Source organism: Musca domestica, unplaced genomic scaffold (genome assembly GCF_030504385.1).
Source record: "Musca domestica strain aabys unplaced genomic scaffold, Musca_domestica.polishedcontigs.V.1.1 107, whole genome shotgun sequence".
In the NCBI taxonomy this organism is placed as follows: domain Eukaryota; kingdom Metazoa; phylum Arthropoda; class Insecta; order Diptera; family Muscidae; genus Musca; species Musca domestica.
The window spans coordinates 483,080-497,500 of record NW_026712125.1 but is presented as its reverse complement, the minus strand read 5'-3'; the positions used below and the strand labels follow the sequence as shown (position 1 = coordinate 497,500).

The following is a 14,421-nucleotide window of genomic DNA, read 5'->3' as shown; positions in this document are numbered from 1 at the left end:
CTCGGGCATGGGGGCTGCAGAATTAATTAAAAACAAAATTAATAAAACAATAATAACATCTTCAAATACCACCTCCTGATTCACTTACCCAAAAAATACTCATAAGGCACACCAATCCGATTCAGAGTCTGTATCACCATCTCCGACGTCCGATTGGCATCCTCAATGACCAGCCACAACAAGTTGGCAACATGTTTCAGTGTATAACCCAAACGTGTTAATTCCGCCAATTGTTCGGGACGGCGATAAGTTGGTGTGATAATGTACAGGGGAGGCTGAGGAAGAAAAACAAAATAGCAAAAGGGGGGAAAACAAAATTAAAGCATTGTGTTTGGGCGCTATTAAAAATTTCACTGAAAAACATAGGGCATTTTTAAATTGAGGACTATTTAAATGCAAAAAAAAAAAACAATAGCTGATTTTAAATCGTTCTGCTAATTACCATAAAAAATTGAATAAATTAAGAGAATAACAGCTCATTCGCACACACACATACACACAATAAAATAGTAGGCAATTAAAACAGGATTGCATGCAAAATTTTTTGTTTGAAACCAAAAAAAAAAAAAAAAACCAAAAAAAAAAATTGTAAATTAATGCCTTCGAGCGGAGAACACCAAAACAACCGAAGGGAAATACACAATATTCCAACGCATACTAATGAATTTGTTTATGTTAAAATATGCCTAGAGTGCTGGAAAATGGGGAGGGGTTGTTTACTGGCAAATTATATTTCCATTATACATAATGGCCAGTTAAATTTTGCAAGAGTTTTTAATTATTTAACAAAATGTGCTAAATCCTCATTACAAGCCAGAAAAATGGGGTTACGAGCTGTTTGTTAGCGGAAAATTGGCATTCGGAGTTATTTGAGAGATTTTCGAAGTCATAAAATTAATTTCGGAGTTGTTTGCTATGAGTTTAATGACTTTCGGAGTCGCCCACTATGGAGTGGACTGCATAAATGATTTTTCGGGGTCATATACTATCGAGTTTATTAATTTCGGAGTCAAAATATGACTTTCGGAGTCACATGCTATATAGGAGTTGACTTTCGGAGTCATCTCCTATACAGAATATGGCTTTCGAAGTGATCTACTACACAGTATATGACTTTCGGAGTCATCTCCCATACAGAAGATGACTTTCGGAGTCATCTCCTGTACAGCAGATCACTTTCGGAGTCGTTTCCTATACTGAGGATGACTTTCGGAGTCATTTCCAATACATCAGATGACTTTCGGAGTCATCTCCTGTACAAAATATGACTTTCGGAGTCATCTTCTATACTCTAGAAGACTTTCGGAGTCATCTCCTGTACAGTAGATGATTTTCGGAGTCATCTCCAATACCTTATATGATTTTCGGAGTCATCTGCTACATAGTAGATGATTTTCGGAGTCATCTCTTATACAGCTGATGGCTTTCGGAGTCATCTCCTATACAGCAGATGACTTTCAGAGTCATCTCTTATGCAACAGATGACTTTCGGAGTCATCTCCTAGACAGCAGATGACTTTCGAAACCATTTCATAGGCAGTAGATAGCTTTCGGAGTCATCTACTATTCAGTAGATGACTTTCGGAGTCATCTTCAAAATTTTAAATGACTTTCGGAGTCATCTCCTACAAACCAGATGACTTTCGGAGTCATCTCCCACACAGAGATGACTTTCGGAGTCATCCTCTATACAGCAGATAACTTTCGGAGTTATTTTCTATACAGCAGATGACCTTCGGAGTCCCCTGTTATACAGTAGATGATTTTCAGAGTCATCTCCCATACAGAAGATTACTTTCGGAGTCATCTCCTATACAGAAGATGACTTTCGGAGTCATCTTCTATAATACTGATAACTTTCGGAGTAATCTCCTATACGGCAGATCACTTTCGGAGTCATTTTCTATACAGCAGATGACGTTCGGAGTCATCTCCTGTACAGCAGACGACTTTCGGAGTCATCTCCTATACATCAGATGCCTTTCGGAGTAATCTCCTATACAGCAGATGACGTTCGGAGTCATCTTCCATACAGAATATGACTTTCTGAGTCATGTCCTGTGCAGCAGATTACTTTCAGAGTCATATGCTACACATCAGATGACATTTGGAGTCATCTCCCACACATAAGATGACTTTCGGAGTCATATCCTGTACAGCAGATGACTTTCGGAGTCATATCCTCTACAGCAGATGACTTTCGGAGTCATCTCCTACACAAAAGATGGCTTTCGGAGTCATCTCCTATACAGTAGATGACTTTCGGGGTCATCTACTATACAATATATGACTTTCGGAGTCATCTTCCATGCAGAAGATGACTTTCGGAGTCATCTCCTATACGGAAGATTACTTTCGGAGTCATCTCCTATACAGCAGATGCCTTTCGGAGTCATCTCCTATACAGCAGATGCCTTTCGGAGTCATCTCCTGTACAGCAGATGACTTTCGGAGTCATCTCCTGTACAGCATATGACTTTCGGAGTCATCTCTTTTGCAGCAGATGACTTTCGCAGTCATGTCCCACACAGAAGATGACTTTCGGAGTCATCTGCAATGCAGTAGATAATTTTCGGAGTTATATTCTATACCTCATACGACTTTCGGAGTAATCTGCTACACACTTGATGACTTTCGGAGTCATCTACTGCACTTTCGGAGTCATTGACTTCCCATTATCTGAATTTCGGAGTCATCTCCCATCCAGCAGACATTTTTCGGAGTCATCTACTACCCAGAAAAATACTTTCGGAAAAATCTCTGAAGATTTAATGTTTTTCGGAGTAATTGACTATAGTATAGGTCACTTTCGGAGTCAGATACTTTTAAAAACTTTCGGAGTTCTTTTCTATTCATCAAAAGCTTTTCGGATTCTATTTCCCTTTTTTTTTTCAAAATTTCCAAAAAAAAGACTTCTGCCTACCATCCGCTCTCCCATTCCGATTCTTGACCTGGTATTGGTCACTTTCGGAGTCAGATACTATTCAGAACATCACTTGCGGAGTCCTTTTCTATTCATCAAAAGCTTTTCGGATTCTATTTTCATCTTTTAAAATTTCCAAAAAAAAAAAAAAGACTTCTGCCTACCATCCGCTCTCCCATTCCGATTCTTGACCTGGTATAGGTCACTTTCGGAGTCAGATGCTTTTCAAATGACATGGATCTGTGGCTGAGCTAGCTACGCAATTTTCTAATTAAATGCATGCAAAAATTATTTATTTCCATATTTGAGTAGTTCGGTTGGGTGTTTGTCGTTGTTGTTGTTATTTTTGTTATCATGTAAATGAACAACAACAACAACTACAACAACATGCATTGCAATCCGAATTGAAAAGGCAAAAATATAAATAAATAAAAATGGAAATAAAAATAAATGCATTGAGGAAAAAAAGTGCAATCTGACACCATTGACAATAGACCGGGGATGGGTGGATGGTTGGATAGATGGCCTGGCTTGGCCTGGTGTGGTGCCTCTGATTTGTATGCTGAGGATGATGTTGATGCTACCGATGATGATGATTTCGGTTGCAAATGACAAATGATGACCTGGTTGGAGAGAAAAATAAAAAAACATGACACGGTTGATAGATCCACCGTTGTTGTATTTTTCCGGTCTTGTTGTTGTTCGAGTGAATTTATTGTAATTTTTGCGTGTTTTATTCTGTGTTGCTATTGTTGTTGGCTCTTGTTTGTCTCAGATGTCTGCTGCTGCTGGTGATGAGGCCAAGTGGATAAACGAAATGACAAAACAAAAAATATTACAAGGATGAATTAAATTGACATGAAATGGGTCAATAATTGCATTGAAGGTCTCTGCAAATGAGACGGGCAATGAGATGATGATAATGGCAAAGAGAGAGAGAGAGAGAGAGAGAGAGCAGCAGGTGGAGAGATATGGTTGGGCGAAATGGGAGTGAGAGATATGGGGTATTCAAAAGGGCAAAGCTGGTATCTGGTGTTTCCATGGTATTTTCTTGCAATGAAAATGATTACAAATGTGTTATAATTTAAAAATACTTTTCACGAAACTGTTATACTGTATAACAGTTTACCATCAACGTGTTATACTCTATAGAAAATAATTTTCAAAAATAAATTGGGAAAAATAAAACTGTTAAAGTGTTATGCTGCTACAAAAACTGTTATACGCTTTAACAAATTGCTGTAACACTGTTATACCCAATTTAAATGATAGCACAAAGTAATGACAAAAGTGTTATAATGATGTAAATTTGTTTTAAAATTCTATGAAACTGTTATACACGAGAGCTGAAAATACAGAAAATGGCTTTAAAACTGTTATAATACAAAAAAAAAACTGTTATACGCCTTATCTTATGCCCATAGAACTGTTATACTTGATGGAAAATGATGCAAAACGGAACTTATAATGTGTTTAAGGGTACAAAAAACTGTTATACTCATTGTGAAATGTTTGAGAAACTGTTATACCTCACTGAAAATATTACCCAACACAATTTGAATTGTTATAATGCTAGAGAAACTGTTATACGCCTTATTTAATGTCTATAAAACTGTTATACTCGATGGAAAATTATGCAAAAAGGAACTACAAGAGCGATATAGCATACAATAAACTGTTATACTCATTATGAAATGTTTGTGAAACTGTTATACTCGAAAGAAAATATTGCCGAATGCCGATTGAATTGTTATAATGCTAGAAAAACTGTTATACGCCTTATTTAATGTCTCTAAAACTGTTATACTCGATGGAAAATGATGCAAAGAGGAACTCCAAAAATGTTATAGCGTACAATAAACTGTTATACTCCTTATCAGAAGTTTTGTGAAACTGTTATACTACATTGAAAATATTACCCAACGCAAATTGAATTGTTATAATGCTAGAAAAACTGTTATACGCCTTATTTAATGTCTATAAAACTGTTATACTCGATGGAAAATTGTGCAAAAGAAACTCCAAAAGTGTTATAGCGTATAAACTGTTATACTCATTACGGCAATTTCGTGAAACTGTTATACTCGAGAGAAAATGTTGCCGAATGGCAATTGAATTGTTATAATGCTAGAAAAAACTGTTATACGCCTTATTAAATGTCTATAAAACTGTTATACTCGATGGAAAATGATGCAAAAAGAACTCCAAAAGTGTTATAGCGTACAATAAACTGTTATACTCATTACGGCATTACTCAAACTGTTATACTGCATTGAAAATATTACCCAATGCCAATTACATCGTTATAATGCTAGAAAAACTGTTATACGCCGTATTTAATGTCTATAAAACTGTTATACTCGATGGAAAATTATGCAAAAAGGAACTACAAGAGTGATATAGCATACAATAAACTGTTATACTCATTACGGCAATTTCGTGAAACTGTTATACTACATTGAAATTATTACCCAATGCAAATGATTTGTTAAAATGCTAGAAAAACTGTTATACACCTTATTTAATGTCTACAAAACTGTTATACTCGATGGAAAATTATGCAAAACGGAATTTAAAATGTGTTTTTGGGTACAAAAACTGTTATACTCATTATGAAATGTTTGTGAAACTGTTGTACTGCTGTAAATGCCTATATAACTGTTATACTCAATGGAATATGATGCAAAAAAGGACTTCAAAAGTGTTGTAGCGCACAATAAACTGTTATACTAATTATGAAATGTTTGTGAAACTATTATACTACATTAAATACATTACCCAATGCCAATGGAATTGTTATAATGCTAGAAAAACTGTTATACGCCCTATTTAATACCCATAAACCTGTTATACTCGATGGAAAGTGACGCAAAAAGGAACTCCAAACGTGTTATAGCGTACAAAAAACTGTTACACTATTATGAAATGTTTGTGAAACTGTTATACTCGAGAGAAAATGTTGCCCAATGCCAATTGAATTGTTATAATGCTAGAAAAAGTGTTATACGCCTTATTCAATGTCTCTCAAACTGTTATACTCGATGGGAAATGATGCCAAAAGGAACTTCAAAAGTGTTATAGCGTACAATAAACTGTTATACTCATTATTAGAAGTTTTGTGAAACTGTTATACTACATTAAAAATATTACCCAATGCCACTCGAATTGTTATAATGCTAGAAAATCTGTTATACGCCTTATTTAATGTCTGTAAAACTGTTATACTCAACGGAAAATGACGTAAAAAAGAACTTAAAAATGTTTTAGGGTACAAAAAACTGTTATACTCTTTATGGACATATTTTGAAACTGTTATACTACATTAAAAATGCTACCCAATGTCAATTGAATTGTTATAATGTTAGAAAAAAACTGTTATACGCCTTATTTAATGTCTAAAAAACTGTTATACTCGATGGAAAATGATGCAAAAAGGGACTTCAAAAGTGTTATAGCGTACAATAAACCGTTATACTCATTATGAGAAGTTTTATAAAACTGTTATACTCGAAAGAAAATGTTACCCAATGCCAATTGAATTGTTATAATGCTAGAAAACCTGTTATACAACTTATCTAATGCCTATAAAACTGTTATACGCCTTATTTAATGTCTAAAAAACTGTTATACTCGATGGAAAATTATGCAAAAAGGAACTCCATAAGTGTTTTAGCGTACAATAAACTGTTATACCTATTATGAAATGTTTGTGAAACTGTTATACTCGAGAGAAAATGTTGCCCAATGCCAATTGAATTGTTATAATGCTAGAAAAAGTGTTATACGCCTTATTCAATGTCTCTCAAACTGTTATACTCGATGGGAAATGATGCCAAAAGGAACTTCAAAAGTGTTATAGCGTACAATAAACTGTTATACTCATTATTAGAAGTTTTGTGAAACTGTTATACTACATTAAAAATATTACCCAATGCCACTCGAATTGTTATAATGCTAGAAAATCTGTTATACGCCTTATTTAATGTCTGTAAAACTGTTATACTCAACGGAAAATGACGTAAAAAAGAACTTAAAAATGTTTTAGGGTACAAAAAACTGTTATACTCTTTATGGACATATTTTGAAACTGTTATACTACATTAAAAATGCTACCCAATGTCAATTGAATTGTTATAATGTTAGAAAAAAACTGTTATACGCCTTATTTAATGTCTAAAAAACTGTTATACTCGATGGAAAATGATGCAAAAAGGGACTTCAAAAGTGTTATAGCGTACAATAAACCGTTATACTCATTATGAGAAGTTTTATAAAACTGTTATACTCGAAAGAAAATGTTACCCAATGCCAATTGAATTGTTATAATGCTAGAAAACCTGTTATACAACTTATCTAATGCCTATAAAACTGTTATACGCCTTATTTAATGTCTAAAAAACTGTTATACTCGATGGAAAATTATGCAAAAAGGAACTCCATAAGTGTTTTAGCGTACAATAAACTGTTATACCTATTATGAAATGTTTGTGAAACTGTTATACTCGAAAGAAAATGTTACCCAAAACCAATTGGGTAGCTATATTCGGTAATTATAACAATTACAATGCTAGAAAAACTGTTATACACCTTATTTAATGTCTCTAAAACTGTTGTACTCGATGGAAAATGAACTCCAACATTGCTAAAGCGTACAATAAACTGTTATACTCATTATGAAATGTTTGTGAAACTGTTATACTCGAAAGAAAATTTTGCCGAATGCCATTTTTCCTTAAAAAAATCTTACTTCCAATGCCAATTGAGCTCTGATACCGTTATTTTATTATTCATAACCTGTACGGAACCAATTATCATCTGCGATATTAAAAACAAACAATAAATTAATGGAAAATTCAACCATGCCGTTAATATGATATGATACTCACACACACATATACACAAATACATATAAACATATAGGTACACATATACGTATTTAATTATGAGGGAGGACACAAAAAGGATTCAATTATATATATATGTATATTTACTGTATCTACTTTGGCCATTAATGATTGTGAAGATGCTCTGTAGTTGTTGTTGTTATTGTTGTTGTAATATTTGTTGTTATTTATGTTTTTGTTGTGGTCTTGATGTGTTCGGACTGCTGCTGCTGCCGACAATGAGGGCGACGACAATGATGATGATGCTGATGAAGAGGAGGTGGAGGAGGACTTGACACTGGCTGCGGCAGCAGGTATTGTAGTAGTTGTTGTTGTTGTAGAGGTCGAGGAGGTGGTCGATGTTGTTGTAGTTGTTGAAGACGTCGAGGAGGACGACGACGATGAGGACGATGTTGAAGTAGATGAAGTTAATAAAGTGTTATTTAAATCCACAACAGTTGCTGAGGCAATTGAAGCAGCAGCAGATGCAGATGCAGGGGCTCCATTGGCCTTGGCCATAGCTGGGTATGAGGATGACGATGATTGCATTTTCTGGCTGGCAATACGCATTGCAGCTGACAATGATGAGGTGGATGATGTGGTTAATGATGATGCTGATGATGTTGCCGAGCTCTGGGGGGACTTGGCCGCCCTCGATGAGGACAGCAGGGACATGGGTGACCATAGGAACAGATTCATTTTCTTGAATAATTTTGTTGTTCGATTTGGCAGGGTGAAAAATGATAGAGGCAATGATGATGTTTGCTGTTGTTGTTGTTGCTGATGCTGGGGTATTGCTAATGACATGAGTGTTAAAGCAGATTTGCTGTTTTTGTTGTTGCTATTATTGCTATTTAATGACAATGTGGCAGAGGCGGAGTTTAAAGAGGATGATGATGCAGGAATATAACTACCACCGTATCCATTGATGATGCCCCCACCACTGATGGCAATTGATTTGTCTTTATGCTGCATCGGACCCCGCAGTAACGATACCCAGCATACGAGGGGTGGGATGATAACGAGAGCAATAAATTTAATGTGATTTTGTTTTTTTTTTTTGGTTTTCATTGCACCGGGGGGAGAAGAGTCATTTAAAAAAAAAACAAAGAGAGAAAGAGAAAGAAAATAAGAATGGGAAAATTTATGGTGAGAGAACTCGTTGGGAAAAATACAATCAGATTTGTTGGTGTCGGTGTTTCTACAATTGATGGTGTTGCTGTTGTTGTTGTTATTGTTGTAAACGAAAAGAAAACAAAAGACAAATTGCAAAATTGAACAATCCACAATAACAATACAATACGATATATGGGTATAAATAATTCAATACAAATATAATAGTTGTTGTTATTGTCGATTTTGTTGGGTTACTACAACAATACACTGGCAAATTCATAGAGTCTCTGGAAAGTCCGGGGTAATATGGAAAGTGAACTAAGTCCAAAAGTATTGATTTTTTTTTTCAAAAAAAAAAAAAAAAAAAAAAAGAAATCAAAAATGATTTCAAATTTGATGTCGGACAAAATTGTAAAATTTGATTTCAGGAAAAATTTGCTCCTGAAGGTGCTATAAAATTTGTATATTATGTCTGCAGGACTTTTGGTATTGAAAATGGGCCATCTAGGTCCAGGTGTTGGTATAGCGCCCATATAACGGCACCTCCCGGGTGTGCCGTTTTTGCTATTTTAAGCAAAAATATTCACCAGAATTGTTTCAAATTTGGTATTTGAAGTTCGTAATGGATACTACAGCCTATGACTGAAAATTGTCTGTGTAGGTTCACGTCTTCATATGGCCCCCATATAATGGTACCCCTCCCTATATTCGGTGCTTTGATGATTTTAGCGACATTATTCACCGGAAATGTTTCATATTTGGTGTTTGAAGAGCGTAATGGATACTACAGCCTATGACTGAAAATTGTTTGTGCAGGTCCCTGTCTTCATATAGTCCCCATATAACGGTACCTCCCGATATTCGGTATTTTGATGATTTAAGCGGCATTTTTCACCGGAATTGTATCAAATTTGACACTTGAAGTGCGTAATGGATAGTACAGCCTATGACAGAAAATTGTTTGTGCAGGTCCCTGTCTTCATATAGTCCCCATATAACGGTACCTCCCGATATTCGGTATTTTGATGATTTAGGCGGCATTTTTCACCGGAATTGTATCAAATTTTGTATTTGAAGTTCGTAGTGGGAACTACAGCCTAAGACTGAAAATTGTCTGTGAAGGTCCACGTCTTTGTATAGCTCCCATATAACAGTATCTCCCGATATTCGGTATTTTAATGATTTAAGCGGTTTTATTTATTGGAATTGTTTCAAATTTAGTATTTGAAATTCGTAATGGGCACTAGAGCCTATGACAGAAAATTGTCTGTGCAGGTCCACGTCTTCGTATAGCCCCCATATAATGGTACCCCTCCCTATATTCGATATTTTGATTATTTTAGCGACATTATTTAAAGGAATTGTTTCAAATTTTGTATTTGAAGTTCGTAATGGGAACTACAGCCTATGGCAGAAAATTGTCTGTGCAGGTCTACGTTTTCGTATAGCCCCCATATAACGGAGTCTCCCGATATTCGGTATTTTGATGATTTAAGCGGCATTTTTCACCAGAATTGTTTCAAATTTGGTGTTTGAAATTCGTAACGGATACTACAGTCGTTCACAGAAAATTGTTTGTGCAGGTCCACTTCTTCGTATAGCCCCCATATAACGGCACCTCCCGATATTCGGTATTTTGGTGATTTAAGCGACAATATTCACCAGAATTGTTTCAAATTTGGTGTTTGAAATTCGTAACGGATACTACAGCCGTTCACGGAAATTTGTTTGTGCAGGTCCACGCCTTCGTATAGCCCCCATATAAAGGTACCTCCCTATATTAGGTATTTTAATGATTTTAGCGACATTATTCAACGGAATTGTTTTAAATTTGGTATTTAAAGTTCGTAATGGATACTAGAGCCTATGACTGAAAACTGTCTGTGCAAGTTCACGTCTTCGTATAGCGCCCATATAACGGTACCTCCCGATATTCGGTATTTTGGTGAGCTAAGCGACATAATTCACCGGAATTTTTTCAAGTTTCGCATTTGAATATTGTAATGACTTATAACAAAAGTTGCCTATGCAGATTCACGTCGTCGTATGGACCCTAATATAACGGCTACATTCGGTATTTTTAAAATTTTGACAGAATTTTTTTTAACGGATTTTATTATACCCTACACCACATAGGGGTAAGGGTATTATGTCTTTGTGCATGTGTTTGTAACATGAAGAAGGAAGCAAGATAGACCCATAGTTACTTTTGAGGATCTCCATAGAATCACTTTCTGAGTTGATTTATGCATGTCAGTCCGTCTGTCCGTCCGTCCGTCCGTCCGTCTGTCCATGTATTCTTGTGAACAAAATGCAGGTCGCATTTATTATCCGATTGAGATGAAATTTTCCAAACAACATTTGTTTGGCCCAAGGACGAACCCTATTGAAATTTGAGATAATCGGTAAGAATTTAGATATAGCTCCCATATATATCCTCGTCCGATTTACCTTTTATTGTGCACCAAACTTGTAATATCAGCCCGAATGGTGTGAAATTTTGCACGTACGATCAGATTGGACCTGAAAATAAGTATGCCAAATTTGATCGAAATCGGTTCAGATATAGCTATAGCTCCCACATATATTGTTCATCCGATTTGTTATTTTTGTCCTTCGCAGCCGTAATATGCACTCTGTAACAACAATATTTGGGGAAATATATCAAATACAGCTCAGAAATACCTTTACTAAATTTTATCGTGATCGGTTCAGATTTGGATATAGCTCCCATATATAACTTCGTCCGATTTACCTTTGATTGTGCACCAAACGTCTAATATTTGCCCAAATGGGATGAAATTTGGCACATACGACCGAATTGAGTCTAGAAGGTAGTATGCCAAATTTGGTGAAGATCGGTTCAGATATAGCTATAGCACCCATATATACTGTTCATCCGATTTGTTATTTTTGTCCTCCGCAGCCGTAATATGCACTCTGTAACAACAATATTTGGAAAAATATATCAAATGCAGCTCAGAAATATATCTGCTAAATTTTATCGAAATCGGTTCCGATTTGGATATAGCTCCCATATATAACTTCGTCCGATTTACCTTTTTTTCTGCACGAAACGTTAATATTTGTCCAAATGGGGTGGATTTTGGCACATACTACCGAATTGAGTCTAGAAGCTAGTATGCCAAATTTGGTGAAGATCGGTTCAGATATAGCTATAGCTCCCATATATAATGATCATCCGATTTGTTATATTTGTTACCCACAGCCGTAATATGCACTCCGTAACAACGATATTCAGGGAAATATATCAAATACAGCTCAGAAATGTTTTTTGGTCAATTTTATCGAGATCGGTTCAGATTTGGATATAGCTCCCATATATAACTTCGTCCGATTTACCTTTTATTGTGCACCAATCGTCTAATATTTACCCAAATGGGTTGAAGTTTGGCTCTTACGACCGAATTGAGTCTAGAAGGTAGTATGCCAAATCTGGTGAAGATCGGTTCAGATATAGCTATAGCTGCCATATATATTGTTCATCCGATTTGTCGTATTTGTTACCCACAGCCGTAATATGCACTCTGTAAGAACAATATTTGGGGAAATATATGAAATACAGCTCAGAAATTTTTTTTGCCAAATTTTATCGAGATCGGTTCAGATTTTGATGTAACTTCCATCGTCGGCCCCGCCCGCCTTTAGGACTTTCTTTCCTGTTTTTTTTTTTTTTTTTTTTTTTTTTTGAAAATTGCCAAATTCCTCCCAAATGGTGGAGGGTATTCAAAGTTCGGCCCGGCCGAACTTACAGCTTTTTTATTTGTTTTTAATTTTTTTTCTCCCGAAAAAAATACAGCTCCTTTTGGGTTCTACCATTTCCCCCCACATTAAGGAACTTAGACCACTTTCCAGAGCAACGAAAAATCGCTCTACACCTTTTCCATGAATTTGTGAATAGCTTGAATTGTCATTTGCCGTGTAGCTGAGTTGTCGTCTCTCTGTAGCCGTGTGTGTGTGTTTGTGTGTCTCTTTGTTGGTAGTTGTGTGTGTGTGTGCAGGGAATGTCTGTAGTTTTTTACATTTATTTCATAGACACTTGAACATACTGCCATTGATGCTGATTCTGCTGCTATGACTGTAACTTGGAATACAAATGAAGCTGTAGAGATTTTGACAATACCCCCGGTAGATACTTCAGAACATGGATGGCTGTTTGGATGGATGGATGGCTGACTGGCTGGTTGGTTGGGTGACTATTGGATATCTTGTAGGGTATACGAATTGGAATGGTGTTAGGGAATGTGAAAATGATGATTGGATGTTTGGTTGAGGGGGCGGGGAAGGCAAAAGAGGCTAAAGAGACAAATGGCTGGGTGGGTGGCTAGGTTGCTTGCATTTCTTTTGCCTTTTCTTGGCTCTCCTGTCTGAATGCCTAGTTTGCCTCTGGTTGTTCAATGAAAACTCAAGTATTGTGTAGGTCTGTCTGTCAATTTGTCTCTCTATCTCTCCATGTATACGTGTGTGTGTCGGTGTGTGTGTTTGTAGGTAATTTAAATATCATCATACTTTTACTCACATAAAAATATAATTTAATAAAAAAAAAGAAAAAAAAAAAAAAACTTTTCTCTGTGGTTTCCAAAAGATCTACAGCTTTTCTTTGTTGCTTACTATTGTAGCCTGGAATACTAGAAATCTCTCTAGAAGATGGTGAGTGTCTATGAAAGTGAGGAGGTGGTATGGGGTGTATTTTTTTTTGCTTTAAATGGGGTGTATGTGTATATTCTGGACTATAGAAATTTTTGTGCAAAAAATTTATATTTTTTTTGAGAATTTCTTTTCTAGTTTTTTTTTTAATTTTTTTCTTGGGGTGTATAACATCATCATCTACATTGGTGCTTTCTTTAAAAAAAAAGAGGTTAAATATAAATAGAAATATTATTATTAAGTAGGAGTTTTTTATGTGTGTAAAAAATATTTGCAATGGATGTTTTTTCTTTGTGGGGCCGTCCAGTTGTAGTTGAGTTGCTGAGAATTGATTTGATAAGAAGGCCTCAGGTGCGTATGATTATTTTTAAATTATTTTTAATAACACTCATACGCTCCTAGGTTCTGGAAAAAACTATTATTATTAGTTATACGCCACAAAGACCCAAATATTTTTTTATTTGGGAAAATTTTATTCTAGGGAGATTTTTTGTGCAAATTATTTATGGAAAATAATTTAAAAACAAATCTTTTCCAATCAATTTTTTCTATGGGAAAAACTTCATCCTGGGATAGCTTCTCGAAATTATTCTCGATATAATTTTTAAAAATATTCATACGCCCCCTAGTTTCTGGAAATTGTTATTATTAGTTATACACCCTAAAGACCAAATAGGAAATTATTTATAGCAAATAATTTTAAAATTTTTTCCTAGGGTCCGAGGGAAACTTAGGCCTAAAATCCACTAATCAAGGATCCAATATTTTTTTATAGGGAAAATTTTATCCTGGGTAGATTTTTTGTGCGTATGATCATTAGAAGTTTATCTT

General features: G+C 35.4%; 1 protein-coding gene across 3 annotated transcripts in view; it reads right to left on the bottom strand.

Annotated features, from left to right (window-relative positions):
• Nucleotides 1–14,421, bottom strand: part of LOC101901814 (galactosylgalactosylxylosylprotein 3-beta-glucuronosyltransferase P) — a 157,416-nt gene that overhangs the window by 8,046 nt on the left and 134,949 nt on the right. For 2 of the 3 annotated variants that reach the window (XM_059128868.1, XM_059128863.1), the window contains 3 exons: nt 7,915–8,775; nt 89–275; nt 1–14 (listed from right to left, as the gene is read on the bottom strand). The exon at nt 1–14 is cut by the window's left edge and continues 141 nt beyond it. In XM_059128868.1, the coding sequence (XP_058984851.1) occupies nt 1–14; nt 89–275; nt 7,915–8,775 (1,062 nt within the window). The remainder of the gene's footprint in view (nt 15–88; nt 276–7,914; nt 8,776–14,421) is intronic. The other variant, XM_059128871.1, reaches the window with a different exon arrangement.